Here is a 26,185-nt window from a genome sequence, read left to right on the forward strand (position 1 = left end):
GGGTGAGACCTACACAAATGAACGGGCTCAGACAAACTGATAACCCCCACCTCAGTACCCTAGGTCTGCCAATCTGCCGAATTCAATGCAAGAATAGTCCTAGTGTAATTCCATTTTCTTAAAACAGATTTCCAAGAAGCAGATGATCAGTTAACCTCCAACTTACTTCCTCTCTAATGCTACTTGGGAACACTCACCCCACTTCCCATTTTTCACCACAGAAAAATCTGACGTTAAAGAAGTGCAATTTGCCCTTTTGCCACTGAAGACTCACACACACAAAAATTAAGATCATAAGACACCTGCATTGTGTTCACAAATGTGAATGATGAGTAAAGTGAACAAAAGTGACATTTTGCATTGCTGTTTTAGTTGGATGCATCCAAAAAATTTTAAGCATAGGCAAAATTAGGTGCAAAGTTTGTTTGCAATACGACAATACAGCTTATTTTAAATCTCTTACCACAATAAATTAAGACAACATTTTAAGGAAAGAGAGTTGAGTGCCATCTGAATTAGCCTTTGAAAATGTGACTTTAAGGAGTATTCTTATTTAGCTCAGCCATACAGCTGAACAGATTCTGTTTGATAGTATCCAGATGGTTGTCTGTGTCATCTTTCTATCTTACCCGCTGGTACTTCTGGATGAAATGCCGAAGGTAGAAAGTCAGAATAAGCAGTCCCTTCCAGTCTTAAGATTTATGAACTCAGACTCTGATGTAAAGAAAGTCACAGCCTGCTCACTATTAAAAACAACTAAAACCCCTTTCTAAGTTAGTGCTAGATATTTGCTTCCCAGAAATAATCTCTTATCACTGTCTAGATCTTGTTATTTTAATGCACAAAGGAAGATGATGTTTCTGCATTTCAAGGGCTTTCTTTCTTCAAAAAATGATATTGTCTCTCTGTCAAAATAGTACAGCAGAGCTAACAGGACCTCCAGTGTTGCACATTTCTGGGAAGGTACCTGAGACGGCGTGCAAGTTTTGAGGTTAGCAAGATTTTATAAAAAACAAACCAAAAACCTGATAATTACGATGCCCGCAAGATTTTCACAGACCAGGACATTAGTCTGCCAGGTTTTGTGCAAACATGCACTTCAATCTAGTTCCTTCTTTAAAACATAGTACTGGACATGAAATAACTGTTTCAAGGAAACAACAACAAAAGCAATAACCATTGTCACTAAAGGCTTAAAGAGCAATGGGACTTGAAGGCACAATTAGCTTCTTGCATACTCTGATCTGTGCAACACAATCTTGCATTTACTAAAATCACACTTACAAAAGCATTAAGTCACCTTTCTGTGCTGTATCTATAATGACAGCTCTACAAGTGGCAATCACAGCCACTTGCTGCTGGCAATGAGAGGTCAATACTCCCACAGAAAACAAACACCAAAGCCACATCATGTATTTTTTTGGCAATGGGAACTAATTTTGATCACATTTAGTGGTAGTAGCTTAAAGCACTGCTATGGAAAGCCTTCGTAATAGCTGTCAGTCTCCAGAGCCATCTATTTTGGTCTTGCAGTTTATTAAATATTAAAAAGCATTCTGGAGTTGTACTTACCAAAATGCAGTCCACTTTAGATTGTACAGTTTTGCTAGATGTGAGGGAAGAAAGAGAGAATAGAAATCTTGAATTAATCCAAACAGCAATGACAAAAATATTACATATTAGAACTTCTATTACTGTACTACAGACTTAATCTCCTGCTGTGAAATATCCTGCTCGTCTATGGAAGAATATTCATCCAGCCATTTTTTTGTAGAAAGTCAACCCAAATTTAACTGTTTGTTAGAATTCTTCCGTTTTGCTCTTTTATACAAGATCTGTATTTTTTTTAATGAAATATCATTGCAACTGGGAGCTATTATCCCAAGTTGCAAAGCAGCCAGGATGGATATCACTACTTTTATTGTAAGCTCTTCCACAATTCAGATGCATTTTATTTGTTCATCTCTAAAAACAATTAACACCCCCTTCTCCCTGCGCTTCAGTAAATCCCACCACTTCAAGGCATTTATTTCTAGCTTTCCAAAGAGCTGCTACAAAGCAGACAATTGGTATCCCACTGGCAACTTAGGAGGTTTCCACGTTAGTCTCACTACCTCCCAGTTGGCTTATTAAGACGACATTGGGTGGGGACTGAATTAAAGTATACCATAAATGACATCAGTACACGTGCCAAGGACTGCCAACGGTACAGAACTTATTATACTTCATATAAACACACCCATAAGCAGCTTTTGTGTTTCTTAAGGGTGCTGTATTCCACGTGCTTGGTTTGACTGCATTACTTGAAGGCATTTTATCATTGGTCTGAAGAGAAGCAGGAGCTTTAACATGCAAACAATAGTCCAGTGGACACCTACTGAACAAGCACTGAACAACCATTTTCAGAGTTCAGGGAGCAATTATTTTCCTACTGTGATAAAACATAATTCAATCTCCCATTAACACAACAAAACATCTAATTTCCAGTTATTCTACTTTTGTAAAGGTGCTACAACATACAAAGAAAGACCAAGTAAAGGTATCTGGTGGATACACTAAAACCATAAGTAACAAACAAGCAAAACAAATGGCTCTAGTGTCCGGTGGTGATAAGAAACAAAGCTACTGAAACCAGCATCTACTGTTGTACCAGATGCAGGAAGAGGCAGGAGCTTGGTTGTCCTGCTTGTTACAACACCTCATTTTGAAATCAGACGGTCTAAAATCTGCTACTGCTAATACTGATGCCCCTTCCCATAAAAGAACTGCATATGCTATAGTGACAGAATACAATAGAATATTTCGACAGGAAGAATATATGGTAAGTATATAATATATGGTAAATATATGAAGGTAAATATATGAAGCAGATACATCAGCAGACACCCACTTCAGCTGACTTTGTCTAGAAGACAATCAGATGGGTGGACACTCAGGAACACCAAGGAGGGAGTAAAGCAGAGCTGTTGAGGATTTGTGAGAACAGGCAATGCTAATGACAGTCAAATGGGAGCTTCTTCCTTGCCTTGGGGAAGATGCTCACATCTACCATAGCAACTGAAGAAAGGAACCCAAATATCATCTCACTCTTCAAAAACCACCGTCTCAAAAGAAAAGTCAAAGGACTCCAAGTTTGGAAACCTCCTGTGAAGAGTTATCACCACATCTGACCCAAAGCTGACCAAGGTGTGCTGACCAAAGTCACACTGACACAGACGGCTGCTCCAGCAGCACGTCTTTCACCCTGGACCCCACCTCGCCCCACTGCCTCCTGCCCCTCGCAGAGTCTCACAATCCTGGTGCTGCTACAGATCCACAGCCTCTCCAGCAAAGCAGAGCTCATGGCAGCAGGCAACAGGGCTCAGGTACATGTGCCCATTTTTGTACCTAAACCTCTTCTATGGTTTCACATGATAGCTTAATGCAGAAAAAGAACACGAAAGATAAGGGGATGCAGAAGACAAGCTGATCAAACTTAGCCCAAATACAGCCTCTGCTCTACAGACTTCCAGAGGACACTATCTATCCACCAGGCTTCTCAAGAGAACATGCTTCAGCCAGCACAGTTTCCCATCCTGCTAGGTTTTGCCAAACTGCACATCAGCATGCCCATTTGCATTAATATTTTCTTCTTGCAAAGAGAAAGAGACAAGTTGCCAGGAGGCAGCTGGGCAGGAGATCCCTAGAGCTGTCCTTTTATCTCCAAATATCACTCTGAGTCAGTAAATGTAAACTCTCAAATTTAGTTCAGGCTCTCCCAGTTGTGACCTCTGCTCCTACAGCACTGATACACAGAGCCGTTCCTAATGTTTGGAGGCTGCTACCCACATGCTTTGCTACACATCTAGGAACTGCTGCAGGAGAGAGCGGGAGCAATGGATGTTCTCACTAATGAAAATAACCATTTGAATCTATTAGGGACTTGAGTCCATTGGAAAACTAAACTTACAAACTGCACCGTGAGCCAAGAGCCAGCATTGATCCTCTTGGAGAGCTGCTCCAGAGGGCTTGCTGGGACTCAACCCCAGCCAGAAGCACAGAGGACGTTACTCTCCCCTCCACAGCTCTTGATGTCGACAGCCTCCCTGAACTTAAACTAGTCCACTTACTTGATCTAAAACTTAGTTCAGGCTACTTTAAGCAGTTTCATCCAGGACAAGAAGGCATGTTTTCTGATTCTGGGGGGTAGCTGTCTCTTACAAGTGGTAAGAAAGGTGGTTGCTTTTACAGCTGCCTTGGATTCACCAGCCTGTACCAGATACTGATCCACCACAAGAACCCGGGAGCATAAAACTATATATCAAAACTTTGAAAAAATAATAAAATCAGTGACACTATATCACAACCAATGACGAAACTTTTGCTCAGTGGGTATCACCAGTGCAGACTGTTTAATAGTTAAGGTACACCGAGTAACTAAGAGGGACGTAGTCCTGTTCTACTGTCTACAGCAATGCTCCTCAAATGCTGGAAGCCTGAACATTAACAGTCTGGATCACCCTGCTCGCATCTGAAGAACTACCATCAGCCACTCAAAAACAAGAGCCCAGCTTCTACTGTTCAGTAAAACAGCAGAGAAAAGGGGGTTTCTTAGCCTGTGGTTTAGAGAAGCACAGCAGGGTGGCTCCCTGCCATGAAGGAGACCCCCATCCCTACATCTGCCCAGGGAACACATTGGCTGCTCTGTGTCTGCAGCAGCAAGCCTTACTGGAAAGCCTCCAGCCCATCTTAACAACCTCAGCTCTTGACTTAACCTTTAGACCCAAGACCTTTGAAAGAATCTTGAAGGTAACTTTCAAATACTGCAGTAATTTAATCTCCTAAAGGCCGAAGCCACGTTGACAAACTCTTGAAAGTATCTTGGGGAGGGGGGAAATCAGACTAAAGTATTTCCTCAAACTCCTCTTCTATCTTATGCCAAAGTATGCATGTCTGCTTTCCCTGACCTATTTATGTATTTCTACTGAAAACAGCCCCATTTTAGCAGCCCTGACTTGGCACGGGCAGAATAAGGAGTGTGTTCTCTCCACAGGTGTGTTCTCTCTGGGTTTACTTTGCACTGAGGCAGAGATGGAGGGGAAAAGGCCGGGGGAGAAGGCAAGGAGATGTAGGTTTTTTTGAAGTGGCATAAAACCAGATGCTGCCAAACCTTCCTCTAATTAAGCAACACTTTACTTTCAGGAATAGGTAGCTGAACTATGCTGAGCAATATGGGACTATTGTATTACAAGAGGTGGCAGAATTCAGTTGCTCTGAGCACACCGAGTATTTCCTTAATGCTGCAGAGAGTAGAAGCGATATAACCTCAAGGGAGATGAGAAGCCTTCTGCCTGTGAGATCAGAAAGAGGAAGGTGGTTGGGAGGGGTAAGCCCTCAAACTTATTAGCTACTGCCTAGTTAACTCTACGCCTTCTCAAAGCCTGCACAGTCACTGAAACTAACCCTTATCAGCTTTCCAACTGCAGATCACTCACCCCCCATGAAAGCTGGCAGCGTAACACATACTGGGGAGCACATGCACAGTGAACACGCTGTGTGAACACCATCCACCACAGCACAACTCCTGTCCTGGGACACACTGTGCAGGGAAGGATGCTGGAGAAGTGGCTCCCAACTGTGTCCCCGGCAGGATCGGGACAGCAGCACCTCCAGGACACCACAGTTCTGCTCCAGCAGGGACCTCCCAGCCCTGAAAGTCACAGGGGATGCGGCTCTCATCACTCAGGCACCAGCACTCAGTCCTCGAGTGGAGGAAGATGACAGTAACAACAAGTCCAGTTCAACAATATTCTGGGGACAAGTGGAGCCACAATTCATTGTGCAAAATACCACAACGGTTTGACCAGGCAGTCAAAGCCAGGAAGCCAAGAGTAATTTTTTCATTAGGACATTTCACCCCATCAGTGAAGTTGCCACAGATACTCTGTATCCTCTTCAGCCCACGACTGCAAATGTTTGCATAAATGGAAACACCCTCCCCCAAAACAGCCTCTGTAGCTGTGTTTCATGTGCTTGGTACATTTTGGACAGCCTAGGGAAAACAGTATTTCTGCCAAATCCTAATGCAATTTCTGAAAAGGACCCACCTTCCATCACTGCTAATAGCCATGCCATACATCACGAAGACAGGACACAACCCCTGACCCGACAGCCAGGGCTCCCAGTCTGCAGTACCGATAAATGATGTTACATTATTACCCTATAGACTGGAGGCAGTAAGAAAAGTTGCAACTAGAACGGAAAACCTCAGTGCGCAGTTAAGGTATCACCAGCAGTGTTAACTAGTTACCACCTCACAAACTAAACCACCTACCCTCTCAGGCAAGTAACAGAGAGAGAGAGGAGGTTTATGAAGTTCTAAAATAAGCTTTCTTTGGAGAAGGGGAAAAAACAAACCCCAAAAAACTGTAAGTTTTATCTCTTGAGCATTCAGCAGCTCCAGTGGAGGAACCGGCGCAGGGGCTGTTTGGAAACCCTCCCAGCCCTAACACAGGGCAGCCCCAGTATTTTTACTCAGCTATCTGAAAGCAAGCCTTCCCTGTGAGAAGGATACCCAAGACAGCAGTCCAAGGTGTCTGCCAAGGAAGAATTATTTTGGCCACACGGCCTTTCAAAAATTACTCAGTTCTGAAAAGCCTCCATCTTCCACTGCATTGTTCGTTTCCCCTTACCATCTCTGAGGGTTGCTTGTCAACCTGCTTCACAAGAGGGTCCATGGGTAGTCTTGAAAGGCTCTTTCTATGGGGAGCAAAACCACATGAGCAGCATTTTCCAGGCCCATGTCCCCCAGCACAAGGGGTGTTTGGGTGCTGGCAGCACCCAGGAGCTCCTTCTCCTGACCAGCGTCCTGCTGCCTCTCTGCCTCCTGCAAAAACCCAGCTAGCTCCCAAGGAAAGAAAGCAAGTTGACTCTGCTACTAAATACCAACAGTGACAGTTTTGGCAAAGTCGTCTTTCTGAAAGCCACACTAGAGAGGGGCGTTATTAAACTGACCACACATCCTTTTGGAAAGATTTGATATCTCTTCCACAACTCTGATGACATCAGGTGACATAAAAAAAATAAAAAAATAAAAAAAATCTATTTACTCTGCATGCTGTGAGGAACCACTCAATAGAAGGATTACCAGCCCCATTACAGTAAGTGGTACTATCAGAAAGGTACTATTATCACATCCTTACCACAACAAGCGCTGTGTCCCATCGGTGCCTGCAGGATTCAGCCCTTAATTCTTAATCTTACTGAATTAATGCTTCTCTTTCTCAGACTAACAGCTCTAAATAAATCTTTATATAACCTTCCATTCAGAAGCACAAAGAAATGTTAAACTGGAGCCAAGGATCATCTAAGGAGAAAATTATGAAACAGCCGCCTATGTGTGCTGCTACTCAATTAACATCTTAACATATGCCATGTTACATTGTCTGGCTTGGCTCACGTTGATAAAGAAGTAAAATGGCTGTAAAAGCATTTCAATTAAATATTTAGAAAGCAGAGCTGCAAAAGGTTGAAACATGTTTGAATTAGTGAAATGACGACTGTATATACCACTCAGCTAATGGAGTGGGAGCTTTTGCCAAGCAGCGGTTACTGAGAAGAGAAAGCACTCTCAAGCCGGCAGGTCCCCAAGTCACCCAGGGCTCCCTGCCACCTGCACTGCTTGCCCCCTGCCCCCGGCATGCAGGACCCAAAAATTGCGTGGCTTCTGATGCCACCTAGGGGCTCCCTCCCTGCCTGCATTTCTCTCTCCCCCGGGGATAATTTAACGTCACACCTTACAGACAAGCCACTTGAACCTAGCACAAACACAAGCAAACAGAAGCAAAATATTTAAGACAAGACAAATTAAATCTTCCAGTATTCAAACGCAGATATATTCTTACTCCAGATAAAAGCTACAGGGATCCTAACTGCATCTTGGAAATACATGAACTATTGTTATTTCCCTAAAGCATAAAAATAGCCACAGAGTTGTGTCCACTGGAAATGTAGAAAAGCATCCAACTCTCAGGCATCAGAAATAAACAAAGCAAGTATTCACGAATTTGTAAATATTGGCTCTTTCAGCTTGACTTTCAGGCAGACTCCTCCTCAGTCCAAGTCAGCAAAATAAGGAAGCAACAAGCGCAGCAAGCCGATAAAACAGTGCAACAGGGGCAAGCTGCAACCATTTCATCTTCCCTGTAACCTAATCTACGCCTTTCCACTCGCCCAAGAGAATAAGCCAGACCAGTTTTCCATCAGACGCGAGGAGCAATGCTGCATCACAGGGCTGAAAAAAGCAGTAGTTCAGCATGGCACAATATTTTAAGTTAGTGCAGGTTAAAATTGGTCAAACACATGACTTCAACTCTTGTTACTAAAATAAATGCAATTAAAATATTTCATATAGGATAAAAATTTAATCCCTTCACCATTTCTGACACTATGATCATTTTATGAGTATTAAATAATGCCAACTATACAAACAGCTGAACAAAGAAGGAAGATAAGGCTGCCCAAGTCTCAACTGTAGCCCATTGTAATGAACTGCCAAGAAATGATTAGCCAGCAGACATCAGAATACCTATGTCTGAAATATAGGTCTGTAAACATCTCTTTTAGCTCTCCAAAGAAATCTAGCTGTATTCAATGCTAAAGGCTTGTTCCACAATTCTTAAAATAACTGGGAAGAGCTAGCAAAAAACACACACTGCCAGGTGCTCTATTCCAGCAACAAGACAGTAATTTAAGTTCCTGGGATTTTTCTACATTTATTTAAATACAGTATTTTGCCACAAGGTACTTTAATGAACTCTTAAGAGAGAGCTTTTACACAGCTCTCACCCTGGTTCTTTCAGCACTGCTCTGAATTAAAATCAGTGCACATTGTTATATTCAGGCAGGACTCTATTCCAAGGATGCCATGCCCTCTCTACATTACGTGAAGATATGACTTCAGAGGAGCTGCATCCTGTATTTATTACTAACAATATACATGGGGCACTGCAGGGCAGTGTTCTAAGATCAGTCTGCAAGGATCAATTGCCTAGAAAGGCTAAGTACAAAAAGCACAGGGTGATCTCAATAAAGCTACATGAAAAAAGACTGCTTGAGTAGGAACTTAATCTAAAGTATGCCCCACTAAAAGCAGAAAGAATGGATATAGTCGCCAGATAGGCAGGTTTGTGGCTAAAGAGCAAATCATCCATCCCGACGGCTCACGTATTTCACAATGAAAACTTCTGGTTTTAAAACTAATTATGAAAAAACAAATCAATCAATCAATCTTTGGTTGCTTCTGAATTCAGTCTATAGATAGCTAAAAGATCTGCTGGGGTATTTTCAGCCATGGTCAGCAGAAGCCTATTCACAAAGTTATTACTTAATGCTACTATTTCTAAGGGGTCTAAACCAGAGATGCCATAAAGCATGATGAGATTTTTCTCAAGCCTTTGTCCCAGACGGCTCTAAGGAAGGATGCTTAGTGAAACTAAAGGGGTGACATTCCTCAGGAGCACTTAACAAGAGAAAAAAAAAAAAAAAGGGAAAAAAGCACACCTACAAAACACATGTGCACAAAATCATTTCAATTCCATGCCTGCAGAGCCAACAGGAGAAGGAGGAGGAAGAAGAGGAAGGCAGTGCCTCGCTGTGCATGGCAGCCTGCCACAGGGCACAGACCTGGTCCTGCACTGCCTTTCCCTCGAGAAGTGGTGGCTACGGATAGCTGGCAGCAAAGTGAAACAATGCTCACGAGAAACTAGGAATGGTTCTACACTCTGCTTACGGTTCATACACACCCATAAATGCACAAATCTGCACAGGGCTATGTTCATTGTACATAGTTACACAAAGCTTAGCTGAATCCAATGTAAAAGCTTCCAGTGTTAGCAGCTCTACAGCAGTGCTCTCCTTCCACACGTGTTTCCCAGCGCTGGTGCAGGTGCCTGGACGGCAGATTTAAGCCTGCTGATAAAAGACACTTTTCTTCTTCTTTATTTCTCATTATTGCCTTCAACATTTCCATGACCCACAGCTATCCTAGTTGCTTTCTGTTAACAAACAGGTTTGCTACTGGTTGTACCTCTTCATGACCCTATTCATTTGGGACCCAGGGAGGTATCACCTGGTTAGCAGTGCCATAACCCAGTCCCATCCAAGCTCTTTTGTGGCTTTACCCTGAGCGAGTGCCGGCATGTGGAGCAGACCAGACCCTCCCACACTGCCAAGCCCAGCGCTGAGCCCCATGCACTGCTTGAGTCCCATCAAGACGAGCCAGTACTTGGACACCCCAGGCAGCCAGCCCCTCTCCAGAATCTGCAGGGTCAATAGCCACAGATGTCCCACTGGCAGCCTGGAGAGGAGCCCCAGCCATCATCCCATGCTGCCATCTCAGTGCTACACAGCCGAGAAGCATTCTGAGGGTGCTGTGGGGCTGGTTAGCCCTTCACAGACAGCATGCTGGGGAGGTTTAGCTCAACCCACAGGGCTTCCCTGACACACACTTTGTCCCTCCTCCACGCCGCAGACATCCATCTCTCCCCTCCACATTGAACAGCTCACCCATAGACACCAGCCTGTCTCTCTGCAAACAAATACAGCTTTTATCCAGCCCCCTCCTCTCAATGCTGCTTGCAATATCCTATTACCTCTGCTTCTGCCCCGGTCTCTGGACATCTGCATTCCTCCTCCTCATCGCTCCCTTTCCTCCCATGGCTGTCCACCGCACAGCTCCTCTGGACCCTTTTTTCCACTGAAGGAGGAACCTGTAAGCGAGTGCTGACCTTGCTAACTCCCAGGGAATGCAATCCTTGCAACCTCTTAGGTTTCCCTGTGCTGAGTAATGCCCTGAGTATCTACAAGCACTCTCCAAGCATCTGCCTACTAAGAGTCACTTCTTTCATGCTAGATGGGCGCACCTTCACTGCCACAGGAAAGGTAACTTCTCTCCCTGATCTGTGCCATGCTGCTCACTGGCATATCCCACAACCCTACTCCCATCCTCAATTTTTTTGTAGAGTTGAAGATCTAAAAGCTGAATGTATGTGGGATGAACATGGCACTGCTGCCTGATGGTGACAGCCACACAACCTCCCATCTCAAAAAATTCTTCCTTCTTGTTCAGCTGCCACAGGTTCTTTCTGACCTCTGTCCTACAGCCTTGCACCTGCACCCTGGGGCATTTCTCACCTCTGCTTACCAGCTTCGACCCACTCCAGGCACAGAAACTGTCTGGTCTCTGCAAATAAAAAGCTACAAGTAGCCAGAAGTCTCTTGCCTCCTCAAAGGCCAGTTCACTGAATACTAAAGCAGTATAAACCTGAAGTTTTCCACCCTCTGTTTCTGGGGATAAAAAAAATAATCCTAATGGCATCTTTTAAAATTATTTTAACCCCAAAACTAGAATCTTCAGAAAAGTTACAAACACATGCTACTCCAATTCTCAAGGATTTAGTTTGGAAAGTTTGAGGTCCCCTAGCCTGCAACCCAGCTGAACTTTAGTTTGCTTGCAGACTCAACAGCTTGTCTAAACCTGTAAGCTGCGCTTGCTTAAAATTAAAGCTGCACAAAATTTAATTAAGTTAAAGCTGTGTAAGTTCATACCTGCACGCATCTATTTCAGTTAGCACCTACAAAGCTGAGCTGGAACACAGCTGCACTCCCTCCTAGGTGGCAGCTTCACTGCGTCAAACGAGCATCTCGCAAGAGCCTGCACTGCGGGACCGGTTGCTCCAACCCAAGATGTGGTTTATCAGCTCTCGGGCTGAGGCACCCTCAGGCCTGTGCAGCTTCACGGTCGCCAGAAGAGATGACTCCACTGCCAGCGCTGCATAAAAGACAAGTGTAGGGCAGAGGAGCATCATTTCCTCCATCACCTTCCCTCCACCTACTGCCTCCTTCAGGACCGGGCTGCCTCTGCAGCCGTGACCAATGAATCACCAAGTCCATCAGAGTCTCTTTCCTCCGAAATCTCATTTATGAATGAAAATTATGAAGACCAGGCATCTGACCAGTACTTAATGCCCCACAACTGTAGGGTTCAGTGCTCTGTCTCCTCATAGGAGAGGACGACATACGCAGGCAGACTGTGTTACACTTGGTTCTGCCACCCCATACTACTTCTGTAGGCAACTGGGTGGGGATGGGACCCAAAACACTGAGAACTTGGCCGTTTTCTTAAGTAACACACCTGCTTTGCAGACACGATATTGCCCATAAACATTTTGATATCTATTTTAAAAGTTTTCATATTGCCACCGTTTTCTTTTATAAACTGCCCTCCCCTGGTAGAAAGTACTGAAGCCACAGCCACACAGGTCACTAAGTTTAGCACCCTAATAGCACAATTTGCACAACACCTGCCTGGATTCATAATATGTCCATTTCAAACATCCCAGGGAACTGCAAAGTTACACCACAACTTACTAAAATAGTCAGAAACAGAAAAGGCTGTCTTTGATTAAATCTAGAACAGATTTCAGAAAAAACTGCATCAAGCTTCTGACTTACCCAAAATCATAGTACCAGAGAAATATATTTAAGATGGATGTAGACAGAAAGCTACTAAAGCAATATTCACTGATAACCGCACTGTTGAAATTCACCTGTAGGCTGCAGCATGTAACTGGCTAACATCTTTCAGCATCTAACAATTTACTGAACTATATTGTATAAAAGTCTTGCACTAGTGTTACCCCCAAATACTTGTCTGATGGGTCTCTCAGAAGGAGACATTGTCTAAGAACGCTACAGAATTGATCGTCCTGGATTTTCATTCCTGTGAACTAAACCATGCGTAAACATGCCAGTGGGAGAGCAGACGTCTGCATTGAGGGAATAAAAATGTCTTTCCCTGATTATTAACACAGTTTGATTTCAGTTTTCAAGGTGAACTATATGCTGCTTTGGCACTCCCTTGCTGAGCAGCTGAACTAATAATCAAGCCAGAACTGCAGCTCACTTGTCTGAGTTTGATGAATTTAGGAAGGACCATTTCTTCCAGAAAAATACAAGGTACTCGAGCTACCTCCTGATTCTACATTGGGCCTAACTTGCCACAAAGCTACTGGCATTTTAAGTATTCGGTGGTAACTAAGAACTTTTCTGAAGTGACAAGAATCCCTGTGAAGTGACAAATAACAATTATTAGGTTCTGCACTGCAAACACTTACCCGTTAGAAATGAACATGTGGAGCTATTGATGGACAACATCCCAGTACATAGACGTGTGTCTTGTTGTTCACAGAGAGCCCTTCCACACGCTGAACCACCCTATACACCATCTAACTTTTGTTTTTCAGCTATGGGTTTCACCAACTTGAACATACAAACCACGATGGTACACGAACCTCACGTTCTTAATCCCTCCAAGAGAAGCAAGCTTCTAGCAAGAAAAAGATGCACATATCCATGGGGATATGTGGAACAAAAGCTGAATGGGGACTGCTTAAACTTACTGCTACTACACAAAACAAAAAAATTACCTTGTTTTTCATTTTTATTCTCAGCCTGAGAGATCAATAGTATTACCATTTCCTTAGCCATTATTAATCAGGAAAACTGACTATTCATAGCGTAAGTTCAGGCATGTATCTACAGGGTAATCTGACACCCACCTTCTACTTGGAAGTAATCAGTAAGAGATAGTTGTCTGAATATCTTCACGGATCAGGGACTCAGTTATATAGGTTACCAAATCTTCAGGGGCAGCATTTTAGCATTTTTTTTGCACAATAAAATGATAATTTACAAGATTAATTTTTAACTGAAATTTCACTTTAAACTCCATTTAGACAAACTTTTGTCTGATGTAATTAAACACACACAAACTAGCATTTCAAAATTACCATAAAAAGGAAAAAAAAAGTGCTTTTTCTTAATTCTTCAGCACATTTGTTGATTACCTGGGATTTTTTTGACTCAGTAAGCTATCTCCAGTTGTTAAATACAACTGATGGTTTATGTTCAAAGTACCCCTTTCCACATTTTTAGAACTAGATCTGTCAATCCCACTTCATTCACTTGTTGAATGGAAGCAGCAATACACTTTTCTCTCAGCTGCCAATTCATTTCTCAACTTTTTATGAGTTAATCATTGAACTATACCGCTGGAATCGAGTATAATGAAGGTAATTCTGCAGAACAGGCTCCCAGAGCCAAAAGCTCTTCAGCGCACTGCGGTCCCAGGTGTCTAGCTTGTGATTACTGCCAGTGAGTAACTTGACTGTCTTTTAAATATCAACTCATTTATTTAGTTTACATGACCACTAGTAGCAACTGTAGGCCCTAACACAGCTTGTCATTTAAAATGCTAACAGGCCTAATGAAAAAAAAAAAAAAAATCAAACTGTAAAGAAAACACGCAAAATTTTTATGTACCCTTAATGAAAGGAACACCACGCTTTGCCAGAGCTGCCTCACCCACAGCTACTGAATTCCGTATAATTGGCACAAGGTTCACAGAGCAAACATTCACCTTTCATTGACAAACACTTTGAGAAGCACAAACCATCTGACCATAATGTGGGAGATGGCAGCCGCAGGTGGACGATGCTGTGTAAGTACCAAGCACTTCGGCTCACTTCGGCAGGGCACCTGTCCCGACAGGGTGCAGCAGGGACATCTGCTGCCTGTGTGCTCTTCCAGAGAAACCACTGCCTGCACCCCACCAGCACTGACAATACACCGGTCCTGCCAGAGGACGTCCAGCCCTGAAGTAGAAACCTCGAGTCCCAGTTTCAGGTTGCCTCCAGACACAGCACTCCCACAGCATCCAGTACCACCTTGCCCAGTTCTTCCCCCGGCTTAGTAAGCACTCGAGTACTTTTCTCCACCGAATTAGCAATAAAACTAGCATGTGGTTCTGGAGGAGGGAGTTGTCACTATTTTTCAAAGCGGATTAAAAAAGGACTTGCAATTCCATACACAAAAAATATTAAACCTTTTCCATTTACAGGCCTTCAACCGGTTACCACTTGTGGTACTGAGTAACTGTCTTTTAAGTCTGTATTTTAATATGGTAACGGTTCTGAAGAGGAAGGGAGAAAGTACACGGGAGTATTTTCACTGAAGTCACAAAGACTACTCCAAGTATTTTCAGGTGACTTCGAAAGAAGGACAAGAAGAAGGTGTGGAACTTGCATCAGAACAAATTGCCCATCCTACCGCCCAGCACACCTTGCTAATTCTCATTTGTCCAAGAGGTGCTCGAGGCAGACACTACCAGGCAACATCATACTATGATAAAGTTCCAACAGTATGTTCGTATTGCTGACAGCTTTAAAAATAATTGAATTCACTGCTTTATAGTCAACCAAAGTAATGAACTGTAACTCCTGCTATCCAGTGCAATCCAACTTTTTCACTGGCAGGAGTCCCAACAACTTTATAACGGCACTTAGGAATCTCTGACTAAGAAATACAGATTGCCTCCATGCCTGTGAGACCATCCATCAGGAAGGACAGCCATAAATCACAGACCTTGACATTTAACCACAAATTTCCTCTCAGGGGGAGATACAAAGATGCCTCATTTAATAAATGAGTTCTTCCCAGGAACAAGATTTTCTTCCCAAACTTGAAGTACCTGACAATTGGTAAGCGATACCATCCCCATCCAGCTCCAGGGAAAAGCAAAGCAGGATCCATCGCTCCGGAGAAGCACAGGTACTCCCCAAGAATCCCACATCCGTAGGCACATCCCCAACTGCCACACACGGCACTATGTGGTGTATTTATAGGTTCTAGCTAGAAAAAGTTAACAGCCGAGGCAGCCTGAGCAATACATGAAGACTAGACCACTGGCTGGGCAAGGAGAGCCTGTCGGGTCTGCCACCCACGGGAGGACCCTCCGCCAGGTCCCACCCACACAGACCATCCCCATTACCACCCCCAGTTCCACCTGCAGCAATACCCGGCCTCCCCAGCCTTTGACTGGCACAATGTCACTGCAGCAACCACAAGCAATAGGGAAAATATTCGGGAAGTTTTGAATGGTTTTTTCCACTGTCTTAATGATTAAACATTCAACAACAGAAAACACTTGGCAGCTTACTGAAAGCCTGTTGATGGCACAGCAGCCGATAACGAGCATCCTACTTGATGACAGATAATCCTTTTTCCATTAAATCAAGAAAGCATTAAAATTGAGATACTGCCTAACTCCATTTAGAACAAAACAAACCCTCAAAATTCCCAAGGATCTAAGGGAACACAACAAAACACCCAGCACTTTCAGAAGTTTTAGATGTATTTAGGGGATTCTTCTCACTAGCTTGAAAGTACCAATTTGTGCTGGCCTTCTGGTTGGGCTCTTCCTGGGTGACAGAGCACTGCATTTCCATCTATTCAATTTACCTTTCGAATCACCTGCTGATAACTTTTCAAATGTACAGTCCAGTGTTCTACCTGGACTGCTCCAGAGGCAAGACAGAAAGCTACTTGCATCTCCTCATCTTCGCAGTTTAAAAATAAGGAGTTCCTTATTTATATATGAGGCTTTGTAATATTAGATATTAGAAAGGCTTGAACCAAAAATCCAAATTTGAATCCTGATCTGAATTTTGCAGCTCTGGCCCTTCTCCAAATACTTCTGTTTGGCAAGCGGCAGAGTGGAGTAACAAGAGAAGGCAACATACATAAGTTACAGGATCTGTATAAAAACATTAAGCTCAACCCCTGCTCTCAAAACGACACACACAAAAAGACTAACAAAACCACCCCAAAACCCAATTAAAAGATTAATCAGTGCTCCAGTATAAATCTGATCACCCAAAACAGAGCACTACTGTCATCTCACCCAGTTACAGTATTTTTTCGATTAATTTATACGGCATCCAGAAAATTTTAGGAGGGGTTTTTAGGTGTGCTTTTCAGACAGAGATTTGGATTCCTCCTCACCAATGGCATACAGACACATGCAAATCGAAGAGGGAGGCCTGGGATGACAATCCTGCAGTTCTGTGCTTATTAAGAACTCGTTAGAAATGCTGCTCTGAATCACAATGTCACACCGTCTGACTTGCTTCACCGAAGGGAACTCCTGCAGTGGAAAGCAAAATGTTTATGAAACAAGGGATTGCATATGTTTGATGCTGTGAAGTCAACAATTTAATGCACTCCTATGCATTTTAAATGAACAGCAGTAAAACTTAGCCAAATCTTTTATTACTTCAATACTGGTTTTTTCCCCCATATACTTGATTAGATCCTATTGTTTCAAGAAACAAAGACAAACAAAACACACGAGCAAGAGTGAAAAATCCACTCTTCCTAAAAGCAGATTTACAAAGATCTTTTTTCTGCAAAGCTATTCTGTCCAACTCCCAGCCAGGATATTCAATAAAACCTCAACTCCATTCTCAAAAGGTTACATAAAGGTCAGCATTCACTTTATTCAGGTTTATTTTCTAACCTTGTAAAAATGCCTGCAGACCAAATTGGCTTCCACACCTGCTGACCTAGAAACGCCACCACCGTGGTGGCTGTGCCCCATTTTGGAAAGTTGCTTCTCCTCCCACGCCGATCTGGCACGGACGGCAGCGTGCCGTTGACCTGCCTGTTCCTGGTGGGAGGCAGCACGGAGAAGGCTTTCCCAATAGCAAGGGGATCAATTTCAGCAGAAAATAGTAAATGCTTTTTTTAAGCCGCTTTGGTGAGGAGGAATTCTTCTGTGGGGGCTTCTCCCTGAAATGGAAGGTTTCCTCCATACAGGAAAACATGGTCATAGGTAAAGAGTGTACCTGGAGCTTGTTCAAGGGAATGGAAGATCTCCAAAACCACCCATGGAGGGGATGGAGCAGTCATCCTCCAGGAAAAGAAGTCACATTGAAAAAGTGACAAATGGTCTAGGATTTATTTTGCCCAGTTCAAGAGATCTGCACCACAGATGGGTACACCCTGGCACACAGTTTAAAATTTGTTTACAGTCAAAGAGAAACAGGCATATAAAGTGATCAGATGGATTGTTTTACAGAAACGCCTTCCCTCGGAGATGGTCCTCACCTCAGAAGTGCATTTTTCTCCACAACGGTTACAAGGGAGCTTACCTTGACCAACTTGTGCAGAAACAGATGGAGTCAAATGAAACAAATTCCACTTTCTGTTCCTATCCATTTGGGGAAGCAGAGTGTGAAGAAAAATGACATGCTGCTAAATGCTTTGCCCAAGGAAGGCTGACCTTCCCTGAAATCACCAAGAACTATTCTAAAATATGGTCCACAACTCAATTTTTTCCTGTGTATTTGACTGCTTATACACTGTATCGGGAAACACATTCAGGATTCACCATCATCTGTAAACCATGGAACCATAAACCCAGGGAAAACTGGGTTAGTGACAAGAAATTTTTGCAGTTTCACACAACATGTCTTAGCTGCGGGGCTCAAAGTACTTTTTCAAAGGAGGTATAAACACACTTCTGATGTTACATAGATTTAGCAAAGTGAGTGCAGCCTGTACGCCTGTCAATGATAATTATTAGCTCCTCCTTACAATAGTTAGCAATCTTCTACCGAAGAATTATAGATTTTGCTTCCCACCTCCAACAATGAATTAACCAGGATGAAGAAGGGAATGGTGGCTGGTGCATTTTGGGCTGGGGGTACAGAATAACCACAAAGAGTCTGTAATCAGTTACAGGAAATTTTAAGTTCTCCACTCAGTTTTGACAGACCACTTAACAAAATATAGAGGGTTGGGTTTGGGGTACTTTTTTTTTTTTTTGCTTTTATTCCCTGCCTCCTTCTCCCAAGCTACACAAAACTGAAAAAGAGTAAATGCAGATGGACTGCTACAGATTTATCCAACCCGACTCGAGAAATCCGTGTTTTGAAAAAATACATAAAGGGTGTTACAGTAATTTCAACTGCAGAAGAAAACTACCAAAAAACTGTTTGCACCTGCATTTGCAAAGAGCCTGAAACACGTACCCCTTGAGCTTCCCGCTGCATTGCCAGGTGCTTTATTAAAAATATCAAAACTGTCAATCGTTTTTTCTGCTGACCTAACCGTACAAATAAGTAGCATTTCCTATTATGAAAAATCTCAATGGCATTTCCCAAATTGCAGAACATTTGCTCTGCCAACAGCTAAGCGACGATCCACACTTGCTGACAATGCCTAATGAGGAGTGATGGATGAATTGCAGGAGGGAGCAGGAATGATGTAAGTTGTAAGAAAGAATGGAGCCTTCCAAAGATTAGAAAATATTGGTGTTACGATCAGCTAATCTGGTTTTCTAGCACAATACCAAGAGTCCAAAACTAACAAGGGCACAATTCACCTCCTACTCCCCCTTCAACATGAGACAAACTGGGCCTCAGGACATATAATTTTGGCACTGCCCGGCCTAGCTCATGTGGTTTTCCAATACAATTTCTAGCTGGAAGAGCGATTTGAGGACAAAGATTATGGATCTGAAACCCACACCCACATCCAACTGAAATGGCTGCAAAAGCAGTGCTTTGTGTTTGCCACTTCATGCCGCTGGTCCTCAGCTTGGTTTACATATGAGATACCGGAGTGGGGGAGGAGAGAAATTAATCTCTCAAGCAGAATTATTATATTCAAATCCTAACAGATGCCTTTAGGACAAAAAAGCTGAGATGGAGGCAAGGTGAAAGAAGCTGGGGCCAACCCATGCACAGATGCAAGCACCAGATTACCATTTACACAGTAAACAAGCACTCATTGAGGAATCATCGCCAGTTATTCGCCACAGTGAACAAGAAAACAAACCCCTCAATGTTTGCAGCTACGGACAGGATTTTATATTAATACAGTGAGTGGAGGGATTAAATTGCCTAAAACTGTTGGTCTTTTTCTTCCACGCCAATGAGAGCAGACCCTCAGTCGACACCTTCCTCCCTTGGTCATCCCCACATCCCAATCCTGGTGCCACACTGCTTTTACACACATACACCCCTGGCTGTCCCCAGCTACAGGATATTCTTTGGTAACTTAACGTAATATCGAGTAGACTGTCTTCACCACCATATGTTTGGGTACAGAAACATCACATACAAATAACACACACTCAGTAATACAGTACCCTCACCCGAAGAAAACAACTGAAACCCCATTAGTCTATATGCTCAGACAGCTGACTAAGGGAAGTTTTCCCACCTCCGGCTCTAACGTCTGGACAAAAAGCTATTAATAAATATGAAAGCTTTAATGAATCTAAAGGGAAATAAAACTAGGCAGATTAAGGCCCAGTGTCCAGCGAAGGCCAGGGCACTTTACAAACCCGCCCAACCCAACACTAATCAGCCAGGCTGGGCTCCCAAAGACGTGTTCTCCCCGTCTAGACTTCTAATCCAGCAATGGGAAAAGACATCTAATATTATTTCTGCCCCTTTCAGCGACACCGCAAGAACACATCCAACTGCCTCAGCAACTCGCATCTGCAACACAACACAAAACCGGATACTCCTTTGCTGGATGTGTTCAAGTGGGGCAGACAGGAAAAAAAAAAACAGTCAGACAGTGATGAACTTTATTTATTGTAACCAAACTGCAGTTAAATACCTGTATGTGATGCTATGATGCAAATAAATACTTCCAGATTTGTTTTTAATCACAGCTAAATAATTCTTTTATCTTCCCCTCCTCAGTCCAAACAAATGGTCACTTCATATGCAAAAAAACCAACACCACAACCCCCCCCCCCCCCCCAGATCATGCCGGAGTCCTAGCAAGCACATTTTTAAGTCTTCAGTACATACATTGACTGTGCCTGCAATTTTAACCAGCAGGACTTAACCTATTGTTTCACTTTAAGGGACTCCACATGTTCACAATTACTTGAACTACTTTTGTCAAACTACATTTTAATTTAATAAACAGAATAAATTAAGTATGAGTTGAGATAATGAATAACTCATTGTCCCGCTCGAGGCCTACATCACACACTATATTTATATTTGTCTGTACAGTGGAAGGACAAGCACAGACTTGTTTGTGACCCTCAAGTCCAGTATTTCAGTAGCTGCTATATTTTACTATACTACTATTTTCATTGAGAATACAATTTGAAGACTGAAAGCCTTTTTTTTTTAAAAAAAGAAATAAAAAACAAACCACCAAAACAAACAACAAACAAAACCAACTAAAAACATCCATCCACTATGCACAGAGGTGTAGGAGAAAAGAGGTGTGAGGAAAACAATATGGAAAAGTACTGATCTAGATGGCTAAATCCTTCGGGAAGCAAAGGAGGGACTGAGGATGCCAACCTGCCAGCACACACAGCTGGCACGGCAGGGGAAGAGGGGAGGAAGAGGAGGGAAGGGAGAAAAGAGGAAGGTCTCCTCTGCACATTACACCTAGTCAACAGCAGAGCGCTGCCATTTTCACAAGCTGCCTTCTACCATCTCTCCCACTGTTTATCCATCACCAGCACCTGCTGAGCAGCACAGCAGATCCGAGACCACAACTCCAGAAGATGACTTTCCAGTGTTTCCTCCCAGTGCAGCGTGTGCAACTTCCCTGGCAACGCTCCTCAAAACCAACGACCCTATCTCCCCGAAGACGCAAATTAACATTAAACTACAGCCTCAAATGATGACCACTTGATCACAACACAGAATTTCTAGTAGTCACAGACACAAGATTTGAAGATATTAAAAAAAAAAAAAAAAAAAGGTTTTCTTATAAAAGATAAGGTTATCTTGAAATACTGCATTTCAACAGTGTAACCCGCAAGGAAGGGCTACTGCCTGGAAGCAGCGGGGAATTCCCAGCCAGGTGCAGGAAATGGGTAGCCAGGAGGACCACTCGTGTGGAGGTGAGGAACGCTGGCAAAAGTACCAGGAGACAGGGCTGCGAGGTGCTGGCAAAACCTTTGCTGGTCACAGGCTTGTGGCACCGGGCAAGCCACCTACACCAGACAAAACTCCACATTCCTTTGTACCAAACCTGGGCTTGGGCTACTCATCAGGTTTACCCGAATCAAATAAGCAGCTTTCATTTAAAAGCCTAACATATGTGCTCTCTTTCCTTGAAAAGAAAACCCATAATAAAAGCAGAGCTTTTACTTAGTAGCCATTTTGTCTTCAACTTGGACATGATACCTAATCTGAATGCAATGTAAACATGCTCTCGGAGGCTCATTTCCAAACAGCATGTTCATGGAAAGAGAAGAAAATATAAAAAGCCATCACTAAATAACAAAATAAATCAGGAGGGTGTGAAGATTTCGTGATGTAAACAGACAGGAAATTCTGCAGTTCGTATTCCTTCTCTAGGTCACATTGCAGAGAAAACCAAAACAAAAGGTGGCAAGCGTGGATTAAGGACAATGAATTATTATTTACTGGCTATATTAAAAAAAGAAAAAACAACCAACAACTAAACAATAAATGCAATTTCAGTATGCCATACAATAAAAGAATCAGAAGGTAAAATTATATTTAGATTCTCTTTCTTTTCCACCTACATCAATTCAAACCATAAAATCTAACTATATGATGAGGTAATATGCAAGCAAGATCAGTATGTTTTTATTAGGATGAGGACATGTATATAAATATATACGGTGCATATATATAAAGGAAAACATTATGAGTAACCTGTATTTACAACTCCCAACTTTCACAATACTTTATCAGCCCCCTCCGCCAAAAGCAGCTTTTACAAACATACACAAAATATAAATGCTGCAGGTGACAGCCTCTTGCAGATATTTATTTTTTAAAACAACAGAATATTTTATTTGCAGGGCAAGCTAAACTCAAATTCGTCTATTTCCCCCAAACCCATGCAAAGTAAACATCGTTAAGTAAAACGTTGGTACGCTATGCATTTTGGTTTAATTTTTAGGGAAAAAAACCAACACCACATAACTGGATTCCTGTGCAGGAACTCGGGGACCATCGTCACAAGTTTCAGCCGAAATCGCATTTTGGAGGCTGAGAGGAGGCGAGGTTTACAGGGGGGCTGGGAAATCGCGCCCCGACTGCAGCGCTCCGCATTCCGCGCTGCGCCAACGCTCCGCGCCTTAGCAAAAACAGGCGTAAAAAACCGCGGGCCGCGTAAGACGCCGACTAATTAAAATGCCTTCGGCAGGTGAGACCGGACCCATCCGTAATCATCATTATCGCCGCGCACCAGCGGGCAGCGCCGCTAACGCGCACACACACCCCCCAAACCCACCCACACCCCCCCCGCCTCCCGGCACACCTGCCCACCGCCACGCGTGTTTTCCGCGCAGCCCCGCGGGCGGCTCCGCGCTTCCCGGCACAAAGGGGCCGCGCCCGCGCACCGCCCCCCCCTCCGCCATCCCCGGGGCACGGCCCGGCACGGCACGGCCCTTACCAGATAGAGCTGCGGATCTTGTGCTGCAGCGCGCTGGCCTCTCCGCCCTGCAGCCCCGGCACCAGGGCCGGCAGGGCCCCGCCGGGCGCCGGGGCGCCGGCCAGCCGCCGCGGCGGCTGCCCCTCCGCCTGCTGCTCCTCGGCCATGGGGGACGCTGGCCGCCACTAGGCCTCTGCCGCAGCCCTCGAGTGAGTCGCCTTCCCCCGCTGCCCGGGGGACATCACGGGCGGGGAGAAGCCCAGTCGCCTCCCGTCGCTACGCCGCAGGATAGCCGGCCCGGCCCGCGGCACGGCGCATGGCGACCGCGCAGGGTCGCTCCGCGCTTCTCCCCCTCCCCGCCTCGCGGCACCTGGCCCGGCCCTCCCCAGCCGCCGCCGCTCCTCGCCGTGCCCGCCTGGCCGCCGAGTGCGCAGGCTCGGCGCTGCCCGAGCAGACGGGCCGCCCCGCGCCGCCGCCGGGGAGGGGACCGGGGGCGCGGCCGCCGGCGGGCAGCCGGAGCCGGGGCGGGGGGGGGCGGTCCCTCCGGTAGCCGGGGTCCGCGGGGTGAGAGAGGGGCTCCTCCCGCCGCGGCCCCGTTCTGCGGGGGTGGCCTTCGCTGCGAAAATAACACCTCCGTGCGTGTATTAAAAATATATATATATATTTATGTGGCTATATATATAAATACACATAGATGTGGATGATTGATACGGGGTGCAACAAGCACGTCGCCAGAGACACACGAAGCCCACTCCTGCGGCAGGGTGACATCAGCCAGCTGCACCATCGCCTCTCGGGGTGCACCATCCCTGCTGCCAGCTCAAAATGCTCGTTAATTGAAAAAAATAATTAAATCCTGCACTGCTCACGCCTCCCTGAGGAAGCCACAGTCATCAACTCGGGGCTGTCCGTCGCCCTCAGCTAGCTCCTATGTCCCCTGGACATAAATCATGGGGCCATGAGTCCCGCAGGCCTTTACCCCTAGCTTCTCGCTCAAGCTGCCCTTCTTTCCCCAATCACTCCAATTCTGGATGGGAAGTCACAATCTTCATGCTCGGGCAGCCCATGGCAGGGGGATGGACGCCCAGGTACCCCTTCTGACCGTGGTACACAAAGAGAAAGGACTGATCACAGAAAACATGGGCCTAAAGACGACTAATGATGTAAATACACACATGGAGACAGGGCATTGCTAAATTTAGACGATGAGTATTTGTAAATTACTATGTCACCAACCAAAGAGAGACTTTTCAAAAATAAATCTTCGCTTACGTTTTCCACTGCTCCAAAATCAGAACATTTATGGCTATGACAATGATGGTGATTTTCTTCTCCTTGTAAAACCTCTCATCAGAACCACAAAAACTAAGCTCTCTTGTTCCTGCCTCTTATTAAAAGCATTTTTTTAACTTTAATTGGAAATTTCTGAAGGGCATCCAAAAAAAGAAGAGAAAAATACAAGTAAAAACTGTAATCAGAAGTAAACAGAAAACTAATCAATTTAAAATCCCTAACTGCTATGTTTTTTGCAGGAAAACTACATCAATATGCATGTAAAGAGGCACAGGAAGACAAAGGTGATATTTTCTAGTTTTGCAGCAATTTCCGCTTCATACCAATTGTATGGACACAGCCAGGGTTGCCTCTCTTTAGATCTTTGGTTGGATCCTGTGAAATCTGACCAGCCGGAGCTTAACCCGCAGGGATCCCAGCCCCAAAAACATTCCTGCCAGCGCCTATCTACCAGTCCCTGATGGAAATCAATGGGAATAATAAAGTTCAACAGATGTGCATCACGTTTGCAGGATCATAGACTATTCCAATAAATTGGAAAAGTACACATCATTTCAGTGTTGCTTTCAGTCTAAACCAGCAGTTGGAAGACAAGTTTGTTATTTAGTTCCTTGTGAATTTAATTCCCAGCCAAGTCAAATTGTAATCACGCTTATTTACAGCTGTGTGGGCATCATATGACCCAAAAAAATAAATTAGCCACCTCTCCCCTGCAAAATCTGCCGTGCCAGTCCCAGGTTGGCACCCTGGGGCTGCCACCGCCGCTCTGTAATCACACCAGGTGTTTTAGGGCAAAATGTGATTAAATTGGCACAGAGATTAAATAAGCAGGCTAGACCCCCAGGTTGCACTTTGGTGGTGGAAGTGGTCAGTGGGCCTCAAAAGCTATGTCTCTACTCCCACATCTCACTATCAAGTCACCTTTTTTTAAAAAAAAAAATTGGGTTTTTTTCCTGCCCTTGTTCAGTGTGAGGCCTTTGAACCGTTGGCCAGTTTCTGTTACTGAGCTTGAGTAGTAGGCCCAAAATGAGATTGCACAGAGGCCCAAAATAGGATCGGGGTCCGATTTGGTATAAAGAATCAATCATAGAATCACAGAGTGGTTTATGTTGGAAGGAACCTTAAAAATCATTGAGTTTCAACCGCCCTGCTCAGGGCAGGGACACCTCCCCCTAGACCAGGTTGCTCAAAGCCCCATCCAGCCTGGCCTTGGAAGAGGTTTCCTCCTCAGGCCTGGCAGTAAAGAGGAATTTAACAATTTTTGCCAGCATGATACCTGAAAGCGCTGGGGCTGTGATGTGTGTAGCTGGAGCAGAGAGGCCCACGCTCTGCTCCCCAAAAACCTTTTTCATATGAATTCTGCCTGTAATTCTCACCCAGTAGTTCTCCCTGGGTGCTTTCCTCCCCTTCCCTCAGCGCGACCGAGCGCAGGGCTTGGTGCGGGTTCGTTATCTGCCTGTTTTAACACCCAGCGAGGGATGTTTCCCTTTATTCAGTAGGTAGGCCCATACACAGAGTGACTCCTACACAACCAGCTGAACTCACCTTGTGTTTTGTACGGTCTCCACACCTGTGCAAGATGGGTGAAAGAAAAAATGGCGGCATCTTATACCCT

The 26,185-nt window shown here is 44.4% G+C and overlaps 1 protein-coding gene across 1 annotated transcript in view; it reads right to left on the minus strand.

Annotated features, from left to right (window-relative positions):
* RFX7 (regulatory factor X7) overlaps nt 1-23,444 on the minus strand; it is a 47,397-nt gene extending 23,953 nt beyond the window's left edge. The window contains exons 1-2 of the mRNA XM_074156272.1: nt 23,299-23,444; nt 1,573-1,606 (exon numbers count right to left, since the gene is read on the minus strand). Coding sequence (XP_074012373.1) covers nt 1,573-1,606; nt 23,299-23,444 — 180 coding nt within the window. The remainder of the gene's footprint in view (nt 1-1,572; nt 1,607-23,298) is intronic.
* Nucleotides 23,445-26,185: the final 2,741 nt, after the last annotated feature.

Source organism: Numenius arquata, chromosome 11 (assembly GCF_964106895.1).
Source record: "Numenius arquata chromosome 11, bNumArq3.hap1.1, whole genome shotgun sequence".
Taxonomy (NCBI): Eukaryota; Metazoa; Chordata; class Aves; order Charadriiformes; family Scolopacidae; genus Numenius; species Numenius arquata.